At 37.0% G+C, this 24911-nt stretch overlaps 1 protein-coding gene across 9 annotated transcripts; it reads left to right on the top strand.

Annotated features, from left to right (window-relative positions):
• Positions 1–1745: 1745 nt before the first annotated feature.
• Positions 1746–24735, top strand: LOC129282035 (bifunctional methylenetetrahydrofolate dehydrogenase/cyclohydrolase, mitochondrial-like). Of its 9 annotated transcripts, none has more exons than XR_010296413.1 (8): positions 1746–1886; positions 10076–10263; positions 17335–17610; positions 20048–20143; positions 20956–21189; positions 21446–22255; positions 22509–22645; positions 22972–24735. XR_010296413.1 is itself a non-coding variant. In XM_054917970.2 (6 exons), the coding sequence occupies exons 1-6, from the start codon at positions 1813–1815 to the stop codon at positions 21586–21588; spliced, it is 1011 nt and encodes a 336-aa protein (XP_054773945.1). In that variant the 5' UTR covers positions 1746–1812; the 3' UTR covers positions 21589–24735. The 9 variants fall into 9 exon arrangements, 1 of the variants encoding a protein (XP_054773945.1); XR_010296415.1 differs by having other exon boundaries at positions 1752–1886; positions 21446–21748; XR_010296412.1 differs by having other exon boundaries at positions 21446–22217; positions 22476–24735.
• The last annotated feature ends 176 nt before the right edge of the window (positions 24736–24911 follow it).

Raw genomic sequence — 24911 nt, 5'->3', positions numbered from 1 at the left:
AAGTTTTGCTATTTATCATAAAACAGTGATATGCACAACTCAGTGACATGCAAATGACAGAGTCGATGATGTCCATCAGACACTATTTCTTTTGTTTTTTATTGTTTGAATTATACAATATTTCATTTTTTACAGATTTGACAATGAGGACAAACTTGACTGAAATAATGCTAATTCCACATGTTCAGGGTGGAATTAATCATTGTTTCACTTGACAATGAGGAGAAAATTAGAATATTTCATATATCATATAATGAAATACAAAAGAAATAGTGAGTGGGCGACGTCATCAGTCTCATTTGCATACCGACCAGGATGTGCATATTAACTGTGTTGTGAAATTAAGCGAAACTTTTAAATGTCATAACTTTCTTATTTTACATCCAATTTTTATGAAATTTTCAGTGTTATGCTCGTTGGATTTTTCTCTTTTTATTCAAACCAACTTGTTGTTGGGGTGGACTTGTCCTTTAATAGCTTAGAAATTACATTTGAAAATGGGGGAATACACTAATTTAAACATGTTTTGGTCATAGTTGTCTTACACTATTCATGATTTACTACTACTGTGAGTGTCATGGTAACATAGTTTGATAAATCATCTAGAGCCATAATTTGGAGGCAGAGAGAGAGAGAAAGAGAGGGAAGGCAAAATTAAGAGAACGGGAGAAATGGAATTGCGAGAGGGAAAGGGGGTTTCTCGAGTAAAAACCTTAAATCACCAAAACACTGCTCTTCGACCAAAGTACCTATTTCTAAAGCTCCTCCAAGTATTATTTGCCAAACATCAGTTCAGAGATTATGTATAGAATATAAGTCAAAAATAGAATTTACCATGCATACTTTAATTATGCTTTGCAATTCTAACCTCAATCAAGGACCCTACTAATAACTATAACAGTCTACAGTCAGTTATGTGTGAGATTTTCTGTGACTCAGCGTGAGATCAGAGGCTCTGTATATTAAGAAAGATTGTGATACATGCGTGACGAAGAGATATGAGGGTGTCAAGGTTCCCTGCAGGAGTCTAACGTCTGATAAAGCGAGAATAACTTGCATCGATCAAGCTACTTGTTTGAACAAGATAGACTTGCAAATTGCTTCAGTGAATATTACAAGCCCTCTCCTGCTTATCTTTTACTGAATAAATGACTGAGAAAATAAAATGACGAAGAAGAAAAAATAATTGAAAAAAAAATTGGCTTTTCAATAATCCCTCCGCAGCTGCTCCCAGCCGCTGCTACACACTGTATGCATCAAAATTACAGTTTGACACTTAATTTTGAAACAAATTTTACCATGTCCAGAGTGAAGACTCTCTTTGTAGTAGATGCAGTCGCAGTATATAATTTCATTATATTCCCACTATTTGGAGAGCTATTTATTTTTTCTTAGTGAAATGTTAACTTGAATCAAGGTGCCGTCGCTGTTACGGTTCCTAGAGTGTTGAATTGTCACTTTGTCATCAGTTTGGATACTGCTGTATATGTATTTTCCATCATGGTAAATTGTAACTTATTTCTTAACCTTATTAAATCAGGACATTGATGTAAAACAGCAATTCAGCTGATATTTTTATCCTGTATAAATATTTTCTAATAAATAAATAAATATTTCAAACTCCATATCATTATAATGCCAAACCATGGATATACATGTATAGGTTACATGTACATGGCCAAACTAAAAAAAGGTCTGTCTAGCGAGACTAAGAACTGCACATGCTTTTTACGTCGATCGAGATCGCATGCGCAGAAATTTCTGTTCATATATCATATCACAGCTGTAGCTCAGAATTGGAAGAAAGTCACCATGTTTTCTCGTATTTGCAGGCTTCGTGCCCCTACTTCTTCATGTCTCAGACAATTCTCAGCATCATCTGAGAGGTGAGTGGACATACATTTCACAGTGGTATATTTTCTGATTTCACGAAAGAACCCTTGCCACCTGAATCAGATCTCGATATCTCTGCCTCTGGCACTCTGCTGCAGAAATCTCGATCCATATCCAGCACCAGGCTTCGCATTCGCCGCGGCCCGGGCTTCCCCCCTGGCATGCCTGGCGGGAGCGCTCCGGCTCCCTCTCCTGAAAACGCGGATGTTCTGCATCACTGTCGTCAGATCTTCGCTAGTACTTGTTTAACCTGTCTTATCTTTTGTATGTGTTGAAACTCATGTTTTAGCATATGATGTCATTTGTTTCATTCATGGTATACAAGTTACAACAACCCTCTGTATACATTCGCATGCACACGAACATGTTTTATTGTTTACTCCCTTTTTTGTCTCGCCCACCAGAGCAGAGGTGAAGGCGAGACAAATGTCCAAATGTCGTCCGTTTGTCAAAAACCTAATGACACATAACTCGACAACCGTAAGTCGCTTTTCAACCAAACTTGGATGGTAGATGGATTTGGGGGACCTGCATCTTATGCTGCAGTCGGAGGTCACATGTTAAGGTCAGACTCAAAGGTAATTTTCAGGTCAACGTTAAAGTTTACATGCAGGACTCTTCTGACACCTACCTCGAGTGAAGTTCGTGCAGGCTCCACTCCACTTCACTACCGCTACACTACGCTCCACCTACCTGAACTTCGAGACCATGAACTCGATCGGATATTCCGAGTGACAAAAGGTGGGATTTTATGGGGAGAAAATACAAAATTCATGCAACATCACAATCTTTAAAAACAAGTACAACTAATATTAATCTTACTTTACACAAAGTTTCACTTCTTTTCCATGCTTCTATCAGTCTCAAAATTGGTGATTTAGAGCCAACTTGAAGTTCCTCACACGTAATAATTCGCTGCCGATTTCAAAACATCGCATGCGCGAGGGTCCGCGACCCGGTACCTCCCGCATGCGATGTTTTGAAGTCGGCAGCGCATTAATATTTATACGTGTGAGGAACTTCATGTTGGCTCTAAATCACCAATTTTGAGACTGATACTGATAGAAGCATGGAAAAGAAGTGAAACTTTGTGTAAAGTAAGAATATTAGTTGTACTTGTTTTTAAAGATTGTGATGTTGCATGAATTTTGTATTTTCTCCCCATAAAATCCCACCTTTTGTCACTCGGAATATCCGATCGAGTTCATGGTCTCGAAGTTCGGATAGGTGGAGCGTAGTGTAGAGGTAGTGAAGTGGAGTGGAGCCTGCACGAACTTTGCTCGAGGTATCTGACACCTAACTCCGCAACCTTAAGTCACTTTTCAACCAAACTTGGCCTGGTAGATCGACTTGGGGGACCTGCATGTTATGCTGCAGTCGGACGTCACATGGTTAGGTCAAAGGTCATTTTCAGGTCAACATTAAAGTTCACGTGCAAGGCTCTTATGACAAGTGTTATTCCATCCCAGTCATTTCACAATGAAGTTTCGATACAATTCTGTTGCGTGCCCTCGCAAATCACGATATTTCTGGTTATATTCATCAGTGGGCGAGACACAAAATCGCTTTTGCCTTGTTTTCTAACTAAGTTAACAAATAGTTCTGGGGACAGTTCCCCCTAAAAAAAAAAGACGGGTGAGGAAGAAAGAAAGAAAAAAGAAAGGAGGAAAGGAAGGAAAGATCTAGGAAGGAAGAAAGAACAGATTAAAAGAAAGACTATTAAGTTAAAGCAAGAAAGAACAAAATACAAAAAAAATTAAATTCGCTCCCGCTTGCGATTTTGATCAGAAAAAAAAAAAAAATTTGCACCTAAATGAAGGGGATTGTAGTCTTGAGGACTCCATGATGTTTTTTTAAATATTTTGACATATACTTCTTCATCATGGAGTCTTGACACTCTTCCCATAGATGCATAAGCAGAGCTGCCAACCATTACGTTTTTGCCGTAATCATTACGTTTTTTCATTCAAATTACGGCATTATGGTTTTTCTTTTCAAATTACGTTTTTTGACAATTTTGATAATGTGTGTACATAATTGTATGTATGTGGAGTGCGTGTTGAGCCCGAGATGAGCCTGGTACTTGCTCGTGCGTAGTCGCCCGCCGGCCGGTTTTCCAACGCACTTTAATAATTTGATAGCGTGCACGTACATATACGTTAGTTGAATATGCGAGCGGCATGCATGGTACGAATCGCAATGTGTAGCGACTGGTAAATACGTCTGTAAGGATGATGACGTCATCCAAGATGCGCTGCCGATTTCAAAACATCGCATGCGCGAGGGTCCGCGACCCGGTACCTCCCGCATGCGATGTTTTGAAGTCGGCAGCGCATTAATATTTATACGTGTGAGGAACTTCATGTTGGCTCTAAATCACCAATTTTGAGACTGATACTGATAGAAGCATGGAAAAGAAGTGAAACTTTGTGTAAAGTAAGAATATTAGTTGTACTTGTTTTTAAAGATTGTGATGTTGCATGAATTTTGTATTTTCTCCCCATAAAATCCCACCTTTTGTCACTCGGAATATCCGATCGAGTTCATGGTCTCGAAGTTCGGATAGGTGGAGCGTAGTGTAGAGGTAGTGAAGTGGAGTGGAGCCTGCACGAACTTTGCTCGAGGTATCTGACACCTAACTCCGCAACCTTAAGTCACTTTTCAACCAAACTTGGCCTGGTAGATCGACTTGGGGGACCTGCATGTTATGCTGCAGTCGGACGTCACATGGTTAGGTCAAAGGTCATTTTCAGGTCAACATTAAAGTTCACGTGCAAGGCTCTTATGACAAGTGTTATTCCATCCCAGTCATTTCACAATGAAGTTTCGATACAATTCTGTTGCGTGCCCTCGCAAATCACGATATTTCTGGTTATATTCATCAGTGGGCGAGACACAAAATCGCTTTTGCCTTGTTTTCTAACTAAGTTAACAAATAGTTCTGGGGACAGTTCCCCCTAAAAAAAAAAGACGGGTGAGGAAGAAAGAAAGAAAAAAGAAAGGAGGAAAGGAAGGAAAGATCTAGGAAGGAAGAAAGAACAGATTAAAAGAAAGACTATTAAGTTAAAGCAAGAAAGAACAAAATACAAAAAAAATTAAATTCGCTCCCGCTTGCGATTTTGATCAGAAAAAAAAAAAAAATTTGCACCTAAATGAAGGGGATTGTAGTCTTGAGGACTCCATGATGTTTTTTTAAATATTTTGACATATACTTCTTCATCATGGAGTCTTGACACTCTTCCCATAGATGCATAAGCAGAGCTGCCAACCATTACGTTTTTGCCGTAATCATTACGTTTTTTCATTCAAATTACGGCATTATGGTTTTTCTTTTCAAATTACGTTTTTTGACAATTTTGATAATGTGTGTACATAATTGTATGTATGTGGAGTGCGTGTTGAGCCCGAGATGAGCCTGGTACTTGCTCGTGCGTAGTCGCCCGCCGGCCGGTTTTCCAACGCACTTTAATAATTTGATAGCGTGCACGTACATATACGTTAGTTGAATATGCGAGCGGCATGCATGGTACGAATCGCAATGTGTAGCGACTGGTAAATACGTCTGTAAGGATGATGACGTCATCCAAGATGGCAACTTACGATGACAAACGAAAGGATCGAGGATGATTATGTTTTGATCATCATTTGAAAGGAAATAACAGTAACTGCGGTCTAAGGTACGATATTTCTGAATTTTATATATTTTATCTTAAATTTGCATGTAATTTCTTTCCTATAAAGTGATGTTTTATGTACAAAAAAACGATCCGAAAATCAGATTTCCGCCGAATGTTAGATCTAACGTTACTGCTAATACGTTGTCTTTACGCACAGGCCAACACTCTTCAGGTGAGTGGAGCCAACGTTTGTTCTTGCAGCGCAGAGCGAGGAGTACGATGAATTGGGTAGGGTAATTCCCCAAATGTAGTAAGAGAAGAGTCCATTTGTAATGGAGGGGGATTTGGAGATTTGAGGGAAATTATTATTCCATTTGCAAAATTTTACAAAAATACTCATCATATATATTAAAGATTGAATCATCAAAAGATATTTTTCATATACTTTAAAATTAATTGTAGTGATAAAGAAATGAAATTTTGAGGCTATTTTCTTGAATTGATTAATATCAATTCCCTTCGGATAACGGTACTGTCTGGTTAATTTTCATCAACTCGTATCAAACAAATACGATGAATTCGGCTTTGAAAAGACCTGGAAAGCTCTTCATTGTCCCCTGAAGTAATGATTCTGGGTGATATTCAACATTTATTGATAGTTTCACATGATTTATACTAGAGAGATGTCCTACTGCCTTTGGAATTCATTTAAAAAGTCGGCACTTTAGCATTCAGTTTAGCAGGAATGGGAAGATTTCTTCCCCGGTTCTGGCGGCCTAGATGTCTGCTCTATAGTGCTGTCACTGCTGGGGATGATTGAGTGTGCGTGCAGTGTGATTGAGGCTGAGCTGTGCACATCGTGAAGTGATTTACGATGGGACTTTTGTGGAATGATTTCAACTTCTTATCTATAGATCTATTTGAATTTTAGATTAGATTGATTTATGAATAATTTTTCTATATTTGTGGAATGTTACATTTACACTTCCATTTTATGACACTTTAATTTTAAAGGGTACGTTTGGCAAAAACAATGTTACTTGGGAAGAGAAGTCTGAATTGATGTCAAATTTTTTTTTTTTTTTCTCTTAGTCTACAATTTGGTAGTTTTGTCAGGAAACTCAACATAAAACAATGAATTATTTTAGAAGTGGAAAGGAAGCCCCAGAAAAATGGAGCCCTAAAAATGTTCACCAGAACTGATTTTGGTGGCCCTGAAAGAATTTTTTCTTGACAGATCTTCACTTTGATAAGTGCCGGAGTAGGTTGCTCTACAAAATGAAAGGCCTACTTGTCATTTTTAGAAAAATTTGCCTAGGTGCCCATTTGACTAGAATAAAAGTGGCCTTCATGCCCTTTAGAATGGCCTTGATACCCCTTGAAATTTTGGGGCATCCAAGGCCACTTTGCCGGTTGCCCCAAGCTGAAAGTGCCCATTTAAAAATGGCCTTGCCCCTCTCAATTCTTAATTCAAGCCCTGCTACTGACTTAATTAAAGTTGGTAGATTATATCAAACGGCCCAAGACTAAGGGTCCAATTTGTAACACTCCGTTACTTAGCCCAGACTAGGCCTAGAGATTAACTTTTTTTTAATTGTTCACTGCATACATACTTTTTGCATTGGATGTTTGTCGCATGTGGTTTTAAGGTTCGTTTTAACACATTCCTTTTTTTGTTGGAAATTCCTTTTTTTGCTTGCACAAGGTTGGCAGCTCTGCATAAGAGACTGACCAAAACAAAGATGGATTTCCCTAGGAAATCAATTTTTTAAGATAAAAATCATATAAATGGTGGTAATTTTATTTATCTTTACACCTTCCTACGCCTAATGCGTATGAAGGTTTAAAAAATTGGTTAATAAAAATGTTAAACGTTTAAGGTTTTTTACCAGACCGATCTCGTGTAGATCCCTCGATCCGTTTGTCAACAAAGCAAATACAAAAGGTCTTTACCCTTGAACCGCTTCGTTATGACGTAGCTACGATTAGCTATGCTACAAAATGCCGTTTTGAAGAACAATTTATAGATAAAAATTATTATTTAACAAATACTAAAATTTAATACGTGATTATGAATAATTATTATAATAATAATTATTCATAAATAATTATTATAATTGTAATTGTATTGTACATGTACTTATTCAACTTGTGTGTCATATACTGTGTTAATTATTCAATTATGTAATTGTTGAAAAATATATATTATAGTGATTTCAATAAAGGAACCCCGTGGAAGGGTTAAAAAGAAAAAAAAATTATATTATGTAAGTTGGGTTTGAGGGGAAAAATCCAATATGAGTCAAGCGGCAAATTTAAAGTATGTGAGATATACAAAAAAAGAAAAGGAAAATTGTTATTCAATCTAATTCAAATGATATATTATACAAAATGAATGAATAGAAATTGTGAAGCAGCATAATATTTTAAGTTTAAACATGGTTTTGTCAGTTGTCTGCATATTTATTCAAATTGAGATTTTAGCTGATTAAGAAAAGAGGGTAATGAGACAAGGACAGCCGCATCCCTGATTGCGTATGGTAAATTATTCCAAATTCTTGGGAATCTACGGGTAGGGGACATGAATGAGACCTGGGTTCTTGATGGGAGATGAACAAACGTGAGGTTGCCAGGGTGCCTACTGTTGACTTTCAGATTTTCTGACAGTGATTCACATCTAATTGTTCCAGACAAACACTTCATGACATAAGCACATCGAGCATAGTCCCTTCGGGAACGTAGAGATGTCCAATGTAGACGAGAGAGACGTTCCTCGTACGGCATCTCACCTCTCCGTTGATGAAGCGCAACTCTTGTAGCAGTTCGCTGTATCTGTTCGAGTTTGTGTTCCTGGGCTGCAGTATGCGGATGCCAGGCGGGAATGCCATACTCCAAATATTGGGAGTACCAACGACCGATACTAGCAAAATATTGCCTGGGTTGAGGCCCCACGTGCAATGGTGCGAATAAACCCAAGATACGATTGAATCAACGTGTAGATTCCATCAAAGATCTGATGATATGGTTACTCCGAGATACCTGTATGGGGATGTCTGTGCCAATGGAACATCATTGAGAGTGTAGTCTGGATATTGATCACGTTTTCTCTTCCGAGTAATGTGCATCACTTTAGTTTTTGTAGCATTCAAAGTCATTTGTTTTGATGAGCACCAATCATGAACTCGGTCTACATCTGTCTGTAGAACTACCTCGTCACAGGAAGAGTGTATTGTTCTGTACAGAAGGATGTCATCTGCAAAGAGGACTATGTTGGATTGGATAGAGAAAGCCACGTTCACAAAAATGTTTAACAGACAAGGGCCAATTACGCTTCCCTGGGGTACCCCAGATGAGACTTTACTCCAAGAAGAGAACGTACCTTGGTAGAGACATCTTTGTTCATGAATAATAAGGATGACTTAATCCACTTCCAAGCAATTTTCCGAATGTTGTAGTTCTTTGCTATGGTGTTAAAAAAAGCTGAATGTGGCATCTTATCAAATTGCGAGGGGTTCTGAGCTTATCTAACGTAGAACACCAGTCATGAAGAACGTTGCTTAGTTGTGTAACACAAGTCGTTGTGGACGCCAGAAGTGGTGTCGCAGCACGCTCGACCCATTAGTTAGAAATCCACTGCCAAATGCGGTTCATGGTGCGAGGTTAGTATACTTAGTGTGAGTGACACGAACCATCGCCTGAGGTAAAGACAACTTAGAGTCTACATGTACATGTAGGCCTAGTTAGTTTTGAACTCCCATAATTCATGTTGAGCCATGTAGACTAACGTGCCCGGAAATCGACATTTTACCTCCATTCAACATGGCAAACTTATTCACAAACAAGCACAGTCAGTCAATCACCACAACACACACCAAACACAGAGAATCTTTGTTTGGTGTGTGTGGGACTTACCACATGTAAGTCCCGATTTCAAATCCAAAATCCCATTAGAAATTGAAAAGTAAAAATTTTCCATTAAAAATGCAAAATCTGCACCATGTTTCCAAAGCACGCAGCAGCTTAGCTCGGATTTGAATAGCTTGGTCTCCGAAAAATGCACTAATATAATAATTAAGAAATCTGTGGTTTTGCTCGAAGTTCGCAAACGTTCTCACCAGTTTTAGATCATATTTTCAAATTACAAATAACAAAAGAAAAACTGCAGAATTGAATTTGCACAGAAATCAAGTTGACGGCATGCTAGCTTCAGGCCTCCATTTTGACACAAGGTCTGAGCGTAAATGCGTGAGCGAATTGCTGCTGCAACTTCCAGATTGCATATCGCATGCGGTGCAGCGTAATTTAGCGCCCCTCCCCCTTGCGTTGACTTTTAAACGCATGATGCGCTCTGTGGAACGAAGTGCGGGGGCTGTCGTGTGCCGGGCGCAAACATGGCGATACAAGGATTTCATTTTGTGAAAAGACATTTTAGAACAAAAAATATTGCAAAAAAGCTTAACATGTAGAATTCTGGGTAGCTTACTCTGTAGGCCAATCCCTGACTAACACTACCCAATGTATATCTTAATATTCATTGGAACTGCATTTTTAAAATTTCGCCATAGGTGTTTGCCAGCTCAGATCATCGATGGGAAGAAGATAGCCGACGATGTCTTGAAGGAAATCAAAGCTGAGACGGATGAGTGGATTGCACAAGGCAATAGACCTCCACAGCTGAGTGTGGTTCTAGTTGGAGAGGATCCTGCTAGTTCGGTCTATGTCAAGAACAAAGCCAGAGCGGCTTCAAGAGCAGGTAATGTAGGAGATCCAATGATATTGTCTCCTGTGATACTACAGTAACACCAAATGAAACTGACTTCAGAATTACCAAAGCTGTTTTGTTATTTCCTTAAGGTTGATCTGCGCCCCTTCTTACAAAGAGTTAGGATTGATCCAATCAATCGTAAATCTATGGAAATTTATCAGTGTCATAATTTTTTCTACAGGAAATTAGCAAAATGTCCTTTTTAAACAAAGGAGAACACACCAAATTGTCAAGAAATCAATGAATTTATGGATATACATTCATATCTAGAAAAAAAAATTGAACAAACATGCATTTTATATGTTGACTTTGCTGGCTTTCCATAGTTGTGATTGATCGGATCAATCACAAATCTTTGTAAGATGGGCCCCGTTTTGCCAGTGTGACTTTAGCATCACTTTGATACTAATAGTGCTCATTATTGAATTTCTTTTTACTCTTTATCCACTTTCTTCTTCTTCTTCTGATGATGATGATAAAGACCAGTCCACCAACTGGTGTATTATTGCACTATATTTGACAGGTCTTGTGTGGAGCATAGTACAGTGCCACTTAAAAAAATTCTACAAAGTTTCTAAGTGAAGCTAAAAAAAAACTATGCTCCTCTCTTAGCGAAGCAGGATGCTGTGTACCTCTTGCTTGGAAAGGCTAACAGAGATGAAATTGGCTAGTTCGTCAGGCAAGGAATTCCATGACCTTCCACTTTGCTCAACTAGAGTAACATACAGTTTACTAAAATTGGACATGGGGTCGTGAGGTCATTACATCTCATTTTGTAATTTCTATTGGCAAAAAATGACATATTTTCTTTGAATCTTTGTACAAACATGAAAAATTGAAATGCTGACAAAGCACTGCTATTTTCATATCCTAAACCTTGGGAATCATATTTTCTTAATCAGGATTGTTAATAAAGGATTAAAAAGGTAAAAGAAAAAACACAAAATAAAATAATCGATTAAAGTTGGAAATTCTTTTAATATAATTTTGGATATGCTTTACCCCATTTTTTTCTCGAAAATTATGCCTATTAAAACACATATTTTAAGGCAAATGTATCACAAAGAAATACATAAATATCATTTGCATAATTTTACAAAATACAAAACATTTTTATCCTTGAAAAAAACCCTATAACATTCCACACGTGTCTCAATGTTTGTGCAAATATCTACATGTAGTAGAGTTATTGTAACAGAATATAAGCCGGCTAGGATAAAAGGAATAGAGCACTGCAGCTATCAGTGAAGTATCAATAAATCTCTTCTAGTTTAGTTGCACACGTGCAACATGTCATGTTTACAGTCATATCAACCATGGACTTTGATCCAGTCCAATTCCCTTCAGGCTGCTTGACTGGAAAATTCCATTCAGATTTTTCATTTGTTCAGGAAACTGGAATTCCATAGTCTACCATGTGCAAACTTTTTGCCTCTTTTTGTCTCTTTTGCTCTCTTTTTCTTGTTTTTTTTATCTACAGTATGTACATTTTTTATCTACAGTGTACAATTTAATATATTATTTATAAATCTTATCATTCATTTGTTTTCTCAAACTATTTGGGGTTCTCTATTTCCACATTGTCATTTTGAGCGAGTAACTCATGTACATACTAGAAGAATATTGTCTGCTTTCTTCTTTATTTCATTTAATGCATTTATGAATTACTTCAAAAATATACAGTCTATAAGCAGTTATAATGGAAAGTAAAAGGTATTGTTATAAGAGTTCAAGTGTACTGTTTTAAACAAAAAATGAAAAATTAGAAGTTTTTACATTTCTTGACTTTCGTTTTGAGAGTTAGTACAAAGTACATGTAAGTATTATATTGGTAGAGATGGGCTTGTTTTGAAATTTGGTAACTAACATATTTTTTTATTTTGGTGTGAATAATGCTCTTTAAACTTTAGGGAGGATTTCTGATTACTAACGTACTGTAGTTTTTCAACATCAAGTGTTTATGATTTCTTCTTCCTTTTCTACTTTTGTAACATTATGCAATTTTTTTTACCAGTGTTGGACAGCATGTTTTTAGAAAAGTAAAAAGGTCAAATTCAAATATGAAACACTTAATTACTTTGCATGGACATATCAATAAAACAGCAAAATGAACCATTCGGTTAAGAAATCAAACCACATTACATGTAGTAGGAAATTTCGAGCAGGAGGAAAGGTTTTCTGCAAAATTTTTCAGAAAAAAGTGAAGTCTGAAATTTTCATCCGACATTGACATCCGAAGTTTTCTATACAAATAGTCATCAGTAATTTCATGAATTCTCCCATGCCAAGTACATGTATGTATACAGGACTTATTAAACTTTTGTGCTTTTCACACTGCACTTTTTTTCCTTAACCCTGGGAAATTGATGGGGCTAAGGGGGGTCTTAGCCCCACCAGTTTCCAGGGGTTAAGCTTAGCCCACTTCGGTTTCACACTACGTTTTAGTAAAGTGGGCTAGCACGGTAAATAGTATGGTACCATCTGGCCCTGCAAAAAAGCAGGGTTAGCCAGCTTATTGCGGTGCTATCACCACAATTGCGGTGCTAAGAGATGCAGTGTGAAACGAAACTGGGCTAAGGAAAAGTGGGGCTAAGCATTAGCCAATCACAGAAGTCGAAATTGCACGTTATTCTTGAGCTGTGTGATAGTCTGGGGTTAAGGCTTAACCCGGCTAAGCAAATAGTATGGGATTAAGAAAGACAGTGTGAATAAAAAAAAGATATCATGGGGTTAAGGATAGTATGGGGTTAAGGAAATGCAGTGTGAAAAGCGTATAGATTAGACTGGCTTGACTGGACATGTTGTATGAGGCTTGAACAATATAGAGAGGGGTCAGAGATCCATGACTGAACATTAATAGAAATTCCATAGAAACTTATTGTCAGATGTTATTCAATTTTTAGTACCTCTAGACAATTGGGAAAGAATAAGGGGGGGGGGGGGGGCTCCACTGCCCATTTGTCTTTTTGCTCCAAAAAGTCTCTTTCAGATTTCTAGAACTAAATATATTTGAAACTATAGACTGAAAAGTCTATCATTATTTGTATTAAGTATTACACACATTTTCCATAGACCCTGTCCCAAGTGATCTCCTGCTTGGAATGCAAGGTTTAGTGGGTTAATGAGAGTGAGACAGTTTATGATAAGCTTAAAAGTGCTTGTTTGATTTCAATGCTATTTATCTAATGTCCACCATGACAGACGGGAAAGTCATCCCAGACATTTAAGCAGAAAATGAAACCGTTTCACAGAAAGTTAAGTCAGAACCTATCAAAAGATAGCAGATTTTTTTTTTTAAAGTTTATTTTTGTGAAAATTCAATTTGGAATTTTTGAAATTGGTCTTAAATTGATAAGAATTCATTAAATGGAAATAGTATAATAAATGCATGTATGCAAGCAAGACTAAAAATTACACACAGGCCTATATCTTAAAACATTTCTCTTATACCCTTTTTACACAGGATTTTCTTAGCCCCGGACTATCGCTAACCCCGTACTATCCTTAACCCCGTACTATTTTTTTTCCTTTTTACACATGCCAAATTGTTATTGCTAACCCCGGATAAGGAATGCTTGCTTTTCACACACGAAACTCGCTAACCCCGGACTAGTGGTAGCTCATTTTTTACACACGCTAAAATTTCCTTAACCCCGTACTATAAATTGCCATTTAGCCCCACCTATAGTACGGGGTTAAGCTTAGCCCACTTTCGTTTTACACTAGCGATCTTAACCCCGTACTATCGCTCTTAGCACCGCAATTGCTGGGATAACCCTGCTTTTTTGCAGGGCCAAATAATCCCGTACTAAAGGTGGGGTTAGCCCACTTTGCAAAAATGCTGTGTAAAAAGAAAGTGGGCTAAGCTTAACCCCGTACTATAGGTGGGGCTAAATGGCAATTTAGCCCCACCTATAGTACGGGGTTAAGGAAATTTTAGCGTGTGTAAAAAGGGTATTAGGTCCAATTATTTGCCTATATTCGGAATAGCTTTAGAGTTTTATACTTGTTAGTTTTTTCAATGCTCTGCATTATTTTTATATTGGTGATACGGAATATACATAATACATGTCATGTAAAGGCTGTTAAGTAATGTGACATTCAAAAGAGCCTCGAACCGTATAAATCTAGATGAATGCAAACTATAAGAATGTGTACACTATGGCCCTAGTAAATAAATTATTTCCCCTTTCACTATTAAAAAAATAATGATATGATATCGGGGGGATGCTCCATTTTGCTTAATCAGCATAAAATGACTACATAGGCATATCCACCAGACAATTAGGAGTTCAGATCGAAGGTAGTATTCAGTTGGCCTTGGGTCTAAAGTCCTGTTTTAGTCATGGAAAATTCCATATTCTGATTGCTCATCAAATCCTAGTCAATGGGTTGGATAACGCTATCTCAATAGCAATTACTAAATTTGTACTTTAATAATGCAGATAAGACTGTACAAATACAGCATATCTGTTAGAGGCCCTAATGTAAGTAATAATTATACACAGTGATTATACACAGTGAAACCTGTAATAATTATACACAGTGAAACCTGTAAACCACCCAAGGGATATTATAGAAAAGTTGTCTTTATAAGGAGGTGGTTTTATGAACATGTTTCTTTTATATATTATTTCAGTGGGAAAGACTACTGAGGGAAACCAAAATTATGTTCTTTTTAGACAGATCTAAATCATCCAATACAGGTTGTCGGTGTTAATAAGCAGGTTTGACTACATTTACAATCTTGAGTAGGATTGGTCAAAACTTTAAAAAAAGTTATAAAACAAAGTTTCCCCATCAATTCTCAAATGTTTACTTGTGTGTGACACTATGTGTTCAGTTGAATCATTTCAGCCCTATTACATTTAGCTATTTTAAGTGCAAGTGAAATAAACGTACACTCCCCCTTGATCGTTTTTCCCCTTTTTAAAGTCAGCAAGTCAGCCTTGGGTCTAAAGTCATCTACATTTAGAATTTTTAGATGCCCATGCGCAGTTTATGTTCGCAGTAAAATAAACCTCAAATCCCGTTTATTTTTAAATAGACCTAAGTTGATTTTTGTGGACTTTTTTTTAGGCCCTATACAGTGTACAATGTACATGTACTGTATATGTATGCAGGCTCTGGGAATGATTTTTTAAAGAGGGGTTGCTGGTTTGGGAGAAACATTTGTCAAGCAAACAAGAATAATTTTATTTTGGTTATTCTGGTTAAATTTGTATTTAGCATACCAACCTGATTTCCAGGGGGCGCTGACTATGGTGTAAAACATGGCAATGTGCGCAGCAACTCAAAGACAATCTTTTGGGATGCTTTAACAGCACCCCGCTTCCCAGGGCCATGTGCATACATGTACATGTATGTCCATGTACCTTGTTAAGACCTTTTTAATTCCACATTGATTTGTTTATTTGGATAATTACACCACACAAAGAGCTGGTTTCGCGTATTACACATTTTGCAAACATGTACATGTCATAATTTGATGCATATTTGTTTGTGCATTTAAAGGGGAATCCAACCCAAATAAAAACTTGTTTTTATAAGGAAAAGAAAAATCAGACAAGTTGATAGGTGAAAGTTTGAATAATATTGGACAAACAATAAGAAAGTTATGAATTTTTAAAAGTTGTAAATATTGGTAATCACTATACCCATGGAGACTTCAAATTGGCCGCATATGGGATGTCATAGTGATGTAAGGCAAGGACTACTCTTCCATGTACTCCAATACATTATTATGGCTAAAATGTCATTTTTCCCAAAAGTTTTATTTCAAATCACATTTTTCTTTCATGAGGACATAAAACAATATACTACCTGGGTTATATTTAGATTACTGCCCCAGGGGAATGGGTACTTAGAAGAAAACCACAAATCCCTGATAATAAAGTACATGGCCTATGGGAAAGTTGTCCTTGCCCCTTGTCATAATTTACTTACCCAGTTGCCAATTTGAAATCTACATAGTATTAATGATCTCAATTTTAAAGCAGCTATAACTTTCTTATTGCTTGTCGGGTTTCTTTCAAACTTTCACTATTCTGTTTAATTTATTTTTCTCCTTCCCATCACAACATTTTATGGCCAAGGCTGGATTCCCCTTTAACATTAGATAATTTTGTTGAATTTCTTTGAACTTTACTTCATTTTGTAATTTTTGCAACTAGTAGAATTACCTCTTTCTACTCTGCCATTATTCCAATTGATCTGAAGAAGTTACTTAAAAGGAACAGAACAACTTATTCCCATTATTTATAGATTGTAAAAATTGCACTTAAAAGTTGAACTCTTGTGAACTCCATAAACAAGGTGTATTCAAGTTATTTTATGGCCCTACATGTACTGTACCTGCAATAGAACTTGGTCTCTTAAAGATCATAAATTCTACATTAGTCTGGTCAACAATGGGTTCACTTGATAGTGACTTTAGAAACTTTGATAGCATGCATGTCTGGGTACTCTGACATTCATGTGAAATAAAATCATTCACATTGATTAGATATTGTTTATGTTCCGGTTTTCCCAAACATATATCTGCTGATATAGTGCCCCTTGGTCGAGCATTTTGAAAGAGCTACCCTGTTAAAATTAATCGATGAATAAAAAAATGTGTACAACCACTGTACTCAGTTGTACAATTGGTCACATTTTTCATGTCCTGGGACCATTAAATATACAATTAAGTTGTATCAAATATCTATATGTATGTACAACCCTTTTTATCATTGCTCTTTGCATCTCTCCCTGATAATACATTTAAACAAGTTACTGGAATCTAAATTTGTCTTAGTTTATCAGTTTAAAACCGTATAAGGCCTTGGATAACGCAATCAGGATGTGCTTAATAAAGCAAACAGCCAAAATTTCACAAGTAACCTGACCATTATGGCAACTACCAGGGCTCGACAGTCAATCACAGTCAAGTTTTTCATGGTAGTTAGTTACAATAATGAAAAAGTTGCAAAGTTACAAAGTTGTAAATCTTTATGAAAGGGGCTCCAGGATAACTGCTTGTGGGTTTGAGCTGATCATTTTGCTTTTCCTCTTTTCAAGGTATCACTTCAACAACGATCAGAAAACCAGACACCATCTCTCAGAAGGAGCTCCTGGCCATCGTTGACGACCTCAACCAAGATCCCAACGTCGATGGCATCCTGGTTCAGTTACCGGTCCCACCTCACATGGATGAGAGGACGATCTGTGATTCTGTGATACCGGAGAAGGATGTTGATGGCTTCAACATGGTCAACATCGGCAGGCTGTGTTTAGACTTGCCTTCGGTCATCCCGGCCACACCGTATGGTATATGGGAACTCATCAAACGATCAGGTGGGTTAAACTTGGTGTGGTGTGTTTAGATTTGCCTTCTGTCATCTCATTTACATTATATTGTACATGAGAACTGATCAAACAATCGGTGAATTCGTAACATATTTAAACTAGATAGGGTGTGTTTAGCTTTGCCATCGGTCATCCGGGCCACACCGAATGGTACAAACTCATCAAGCAAGCAGATGAATTTAGTATGTGGTAAAACTTGGTACATGTAGGGTGTGTTCATACTTACTGTCTGCCATACTCATTACTTGTTACACTTTTCATGCAATTTAAAAGAAAACCCCACCAGAATGTAGTGAGATCTATGTTAGTCTGACCATTCCCCTAAAACTTTGGTTTTGTCTTTCATGTTAACACTTCATGGGATATGAGAACTCCTATAAGTGACATTACCAGAATTATTGAGAGACAAGTTTTATTGATTGAATTGCAGCTGTAAATTTTTTTTGTGAACTGAACAAACCATCCTAACCTAGATCCATAGCCTATATGGTAATTCTGTGAACAAGACCGGACTTCCACCATTTCCATTTCCAAACAACCATTAAGAGTTGTTGCATAATCAATATCTACACTGTACACATTTAGATTTAAAGGATGGACATTGACTAGTTCCTTTGTAATTAATGTAACATCCAATTGAGCTTTTTAAACATGCAGTTGTCGATAATGTGTATTGGATTTCGGATTGAAAAATCTTGGAAGAAACCCAGATGTACATACAATGCTTATCAGGGTTTAAAGTAATCCAAGACCCCGTTCTCATTGCAGTCCTAAAACTAGTTTAGTGGAAACCAGTTTAGGGGAAACTAGTTCAACGTGTAATGGGAATGCTCAAAGTGGTGTTGGAAGCGATCTTCCAAACAATTTGCCTTGCTAAACTAATTTAAGCGTTGGTGAGGACACAAGGGTTCTTCTGGAGCGATCTTCACACATGTTGGGCACGCTACTCCACAGACTGTGTGTAGAATGTCTACGCTGCTATTCCAAAGTTTGTGTGAAACATGCGACCTCACTGCGAGCGTTCCTGTAGCAACAAGACCACTTTACTTGAAGTGGTTTGAAAACCACTTTCGTGTGATCAAGCCAGGAAAACGATCTTCCGAAGTGGTTTCCTGAACCGGTTTCCAGTAAACTAGTTTTAGTATTGTATTGAGAGCGGGGTCCAAGGCTTTTAAAGACCATTGTCATGGATGCCCTATTGACTGGCCTTGATGCCCCTCTCTTCGGCCTTGGAGAATTTTGTGCTCTTAATTTTTCCCATTCAAAGTACAGTATCCAAATAATGTTCATAGATTTTAAAATAACTTTTGAAATGATATTGTTCCAACAAGCGGTAAACTTCAACTTTTGTAAGATCAAGGATTTGTTGCCCTATCTTCAATTCATGGTCCAGAGTGTTGGTTTATTAATTGGATAAGCTGTGTTGATACATACTATGTATGTCTACTGCATGAATTCCATTGCAGTCAATGTTTACATACACTTAGTCTCAGATGTTCAGCCACGTTAGTGATAACAGATGCACAAATTCTATGGCAAGTTTACTATAGACCAATCAAATTGAAGAAATCAAATCAGTCGCTTTGAACTCTTTAATAATGCAAATTTATTTGTAGCAGGGCCCTAGATCTCTTTTCAAATTGACAGAACAGGATTTTTTTTGTAAGAGCACTGAGAGAGAAGCGCTATTTCAGAGAGGAACATAACATGATCATATCCTGCAGCAACTACAAGAATTATATGTCTGACCAATTTGGTTTAGATTTTAATTTTCAGTGTAATTTCAATCATTAATTCCTTAAAAAGGTTTGAGGATTATTCATGTATGCATGATACTGTGCCACAACAGACTAAAGAAAGGTGGTATCTTCAAGGCTTTAGAAGTATGTGGCACATTGCCAATGACCCTACGATGATACTATTCATTGGTTGATTGCCAATTGGTCTACCTTCTGCTTAGTCTCATCCCCTGTGGTCCAATCTTGATTTGTCTACAACCAGCTCATCTACCAACCATTTGGTCTAATTGCTATTTAGCCCATTTATCGCATTGTCAAAATTCCAATTATGCCAAACTCATTTTTGTAAAATATCCACATCCACTTTAGGTGGATGAACTGTCTATGAACAAAGGTTTATTTGATGAAGCAAAAAAATAATAAGTAGACAAAATTCTAGCTTTCCCCTAAATTATAAACAGTATAGGAGCTCTTTAACTTTCTGTTTTTTACGCTCTTCAGTATTTATTAGTGATCACTCATACCCCTTGATTAAGACTAGGCATTAGACCAAGTGACAGTAGACCAAATGGGTTTTGTATATGTACATGTGGTATTAGACTATCTGAAAAGTCAACCAAGTGAGTGTAAACCTATTCATTCAGCTCAACATACATTGTATTTTCTATACTTCTTTCTATATTCAGGCATTGATTTGTTTGGCAAGAATGCTGTCGTCTGTGGGAGGTCAAAGAATGTTGGAATGCCGATCGCCACATTGATGAATGCCGATGGAGCTCATGGTAAGCAGGGTTTAGGGGGTAATCCACAATTTTCTTTGTTTTGTTGATGTTATGAATGATTATTTTTGATTTCCTTCAGTTAGGATCAGTTGTAGAATTTTCAGAAAGAGAGGGAGACGCTGTGCAGAAAGTGGGCTAATTTCTGTAAAAATTTTTGACAAAAAAGCAAGTAAACAAAAATAAACCCTCACAAAGGTTCTCCCCCCTGAAAGGCTATGATTGCCCCATCCGAAAATAAAAAATGGATTCCTTCCCTGGAAAGGGGAGGGGGGGGGGGCGGCGATGTGCCACATGCACCTCTCCCCACCTCCTTTCCAAATGAAAGTTGACTGCATCTGTAAACAAGGGTTTTCGACATCTGAACATTTAAACGTGAAAACTTTTGACAGAAGCAAGTGTGCATACCGTGTACTCAAAGTAAATTGTGGTCAGGATCCAGGGCCCGCTTAAACACCCTGGTTGAAGGGACTTGCAGTTGTAATGTGATTTCTTGTTTATAGTGATGTATGCTTCACACACATAATTTACCTTCCAAAAAGACTTAGGCTCTGTAGTATTTATCACTGGCATCCATGAAAGAAGGAATTTGTTCTTTATTTGCTATGTGTAATGAAAAATCAATTAGATATATGAATAAAATATATGAAATAAAATATAGTGATATTTAACTTCTTACTTCTAGAGACAGAGAAGTTTGAAAAATGGAGAAAAAATGTGTCCTTCTAGACTCTCCCCTTTCCCCTCCATCTAAATACCCTCATGTAGCATATGTCTGTAACCATGATGTTTCATTGCCTTGTTACTGATTGCAGCCTCTGGTATGGGCCTGGATGCTACCGTCACCCTGTGCCATCGCTACACACCTCCAGAGCAATTGAATCGCTTTGTAAAGTCTGCCGATATCATCGTCATTGCTGTAGGTATACCCAACCTGATCACGGGGGACATGGTCAAGGATGGTGTGGCGGTCATCGATGTCGGTATCAACAGGGTCAAGGATGAGGAGACGGGGAAGTTCAAGCTGGTCGGCGATGTCAATTATGAAGGTGAGAAAGAAGATGAACAGAGATTTGGTATTTAATATTTTGGAAAGTTTGTTGAATGATATTGAAATCTGATCCTTGTGGATGAATTAAGAATCGGGATTTTTTTTAAAGGAAGTGTATTATTGTCAGGATATTTATAAGAACTGCATTTGTGCATATCACCAGACATGCTGATGCAACACTTAAGTTCATTATCATATTGTGATTCTAAGCATGCTTATTGATCCTGATCTTTGTGTCTTTGTCCAATCTTCAGAGGTCTCGCAGAAGGCCAGTTACATCACCCCAGTCCCTGGCGGTGTAGGACCAATGACGGTAGCTATGCTCATGAAGAACACCATGGAAGCAGCCAAGAGGAACATCGAACGTCAAGCTCAGGCAGCGTCCGCAAGCAGTTGATTACCGACCTAGCACCAGAGGCGCCGAAACATTCTATGCAGACAAAGGGTATGGGGGTTGAACCGTTGTTAATATGTAATAGTCTGCTCTCCAAAAGCTCTGTTTGGCCAGAGTGTTCCGGCACAACTGCCTAACACACACCCGACACACTTAGGACTCTGTATGAACCCAGTATTAACCCATTATGGACACGGTAAAGGCTAGAAACTAAGTACAACTAGAAGGTCTCAAGCATCACATAGTCTCCTCTTTTCAGGTAGGCGCCTTAATCTTTTTTAGATCAAAGCTTTCATATTATTGTCTATGAATGTGGTCTGTGGTCAATGTTTTTCAGGCTTTTGCATCAATTTACAAGTGCCATCTCTGACATCAGGGAAACATTTCATGAAACAAAGAATGGGTGATTCTCACTGACTATTGTTATAAGCTACTGTAAATCCTTGCATCTTATTGGCTGAAAACAAATTAAGTCAGTGAAAATTACAGACTTAACTTTTAATGAAATGCTCCCCAGAATATTCAGATCACCTTGTGAAATGTGTTTGATATATAAGTATGTAAGCTTTAAAAAGCTGCAGGGTAAGCCTTACTTGTCACGAGCCTTGTCATTGTCATCATGGAATACCCATGTACATTTCAACAAATTCTTTTGCTACTTATTACACCTGCCCTCACTTCTTTGTATAGTCTCCAAATAATAGTAGGTATATGTAACTTCTGAAGGTTTCCATGGCGAAGAAGAATAGTGTAGTAGCTTTCACGGTATACCATGTATCTTTCTTGGGCAAGTGTTGGTCCTGAAAAGGACCACCCAAACTCGATGTTTCGACAAGTGTGTTCTTGTCGATTGAATGGCCCTTTCCAGGACCAACACTTGCCCAAGAAAGATACATGGTATACCGTGAAACCTACTACACTAGTAGGTATATATTCTCAAAATGTATTATTTGTGTTTATTCTTTATTTTCTTTTTGAAATTCAAAAAAAAAAAAAAAAAATGAAATAGGGGACAAAAGTGACCAAGATTCTGTTTATTTCTCCTAACTTGGTTCATCAGGTTAGTCTGCTGTATACTAAATGTGGGGATGAACACTTAACAGGGTTTTTTTTTTTTTTTTGGGGGGGGTACTTCGCCAAAAAAGAATAATAGGTTGTCGAATGAAACAGAGTTGCCAACCATTGGAAATAAAACCCTCAAACCCAGATATTTCATCTTTTATTTCCCTCTCTGATTTCGTCAGCCATTCGTTTGTCTGGGCTCTGTGGCATAAAGAAGATAAACTATTGATATTCCCAATCAATTTTATTTTTGTACATGGTTTTCCAAAGACTTCAATTGCAATCAATTATAACTGAATGTATCTATTATGTCATAGGGCCCAGGTTAATGAGAACATGGCATGTATTCTAGAGTCATTCATTAGTTTGTATGGGTATTGTACAAATATTTATCATACATTATATAGTAACACACATTAATAGCAATCAATGTATTTATGGAAAATTCAAATTAGTGCAAGAATTCTTTTCAGAAGACCTTGGGAGAACTCTCATCAGAACAGATATTTAGATTCTATATTGTAATAGATTACTCTGTCTAAGGGAGTCTGTATAAAACACATGTACATGTATTTATCTATACAGTATTTATATAATGTCAGATATTTTTTCAGGATATATGTAGTCTGATATTGTACCAATATTTCCTTTATTGTAAAAAGGCTTCAGTCGATGTCAACTGGTTTGAAATGTAATTTGCTTCTTCCTGTTGTGGAAGAACACTAGAATCAGAATCATTATAGGGGCTTAACGGTAGACCATGTATTCTTTTGTGGGTCTGTGATTGGTCCTGAAAAGGACCATCCAAACTCACATTTCGACAAGTATGTTCTCAGCATCTTCTGGGCCGCATTTCATAAATAGTTGCTATGATAGCAACTCTTGCCAATGTCAACTTTCATTGGAAGAGCCAATAAAAAAAAACAGAATTTTCACTGTTGTCATGGTAGCTGACATTCCAGCAAGGGTTGCTACATGTATCATATCAACATTTTATGAAATAGGGCCAGAAAAATGAGCAAATTTTGTAAAAGCAGAATGTTTTTGGAGAAGATGAAGGAGAACATGTTTTGTTAAAAGGTGAACGTCTTTGAGAAATTGATAGCCCACTACACTCCTAAAGCCAACTCCCACTCTGCGATTCACTTAAAAATCCATTTCAATTAATCTCCTTTTCTGCTTGTATCAAAATTGACTTGAGGTTGGGGAGAATGTTCTCTTATGAGTTATTTATACCAGAAGATCAATGTGCTTAAGCCTATTTTTATCGGATGGAACTAGAATTGTACTTTCTTATAAATATCTCAATAACTTATCTATTTTTCTATTGCACAGAGCAATACTTAGATTTCAACAAATACTTAAAACTTTGAGCTTCTCCTATGTCATTTGTCAAAGCATGGAAGATATTATATATGTTAATCATGAATTCAATTCTATATGAATGTTGATTGATATAAACAAGTGGCCTCTATTTTTATGAATATGGTTCTTGATTTTAGCAGTGCATAGAGAAAATACTATAGTCACAACAATGAAACCAACCGATAAAAGATTATAGAATTATTTTGAATGGCTTATCGTGAGCCGATTTATGGTTTGTCTTGTTGTCGGGACTGTAGCATAATACATACATGTATGTGAGAAATTGTGTGTTCAGGGAAATAACAATTATCATATATTGAGGGAACTCATTCTTGATCTGCAAAACCAATTCTTCTCAGCCAAAGATACTGTCACTGCATGGAAGGTGATGATAATCTATTTTTTTTCATTATTATGAATATAATCCTGTTAATTTAATGCTTGATAATGCTTGATACTTAATTAATCCTTTTGGTTTGTTATATACTTTATTTCATCCCACTTTTTTAACCTTTAAAAAGGAAATGTTTATTTTAAAACTGTTTAAACGCACCATTCATGTGAATTAATCATTCTACATGTTCATCCATCCTAGATGTATGTCATAAATTTTGCTATTGATCGTTAAACGACTTGTCATCATTTGATCATTTATGAAACTCTACCAAAGTTTGATATCAAAGGTTTTTGTCAGAAATTTAGTTGAAAGTGATCTCAAATATATATATATACTGTTTGATGTTTTATTGCAGTGGTTTTCTTCATTCAAAGCCATCAAAAGTCTTGGTGATAATGGAATGTTAAAACAAGAATTCCACTGTCCAAAGTTTTGGTGTGATGTGATAAATTCAATCTTTTGTGATTAGATTTCAAATGAAACTTGGAGATACTGTACATGT

Source organism: Lytechinus pictus, chromosome 18 (genome assembly GCF_037042905.1).
Source record: "Lytechinus pictus isolate F3 Inbred chromosome 18, Lp3.0, whole genome shotgun sequence".
NCBI lineage: Eukaryota > Metazoa > Echinodermata > Echinoidea > Temnopleuroida > Toxopneustidae > Lytechinus > Lytechinus pictus.
Note: the sequence above shows the minus strand (reverse complement) of the source record. Positions and strands in the feature narration are given on the sequence as shown.

Excerpts from the sequence above, each read along its gene's own strand:
- LOC129282035 (XM_054917970.2), top strand. The coding sequence starts at position 1,813 with ATGTTTTCTCGTATTTGCAGGCTTCGTGCCCCTACTTCTTCATGTCTC. Across the intron at positions 10,264-17,334 it reads CAGAGCGGCTTCAAGAGCAG|GTATCACTTCAACAACGATC; the intron begins GTAATGTAGGAG and ends CCTCTTTTCAAG. Across the intron at positions 21,190-21,445 it reads CGGCGATGTCAATTATGAAG|AGGTCTCGCAGAAGGCCAGT; the intron begins GTGAGAAAGAAG and ends TCCAATCTTCAG.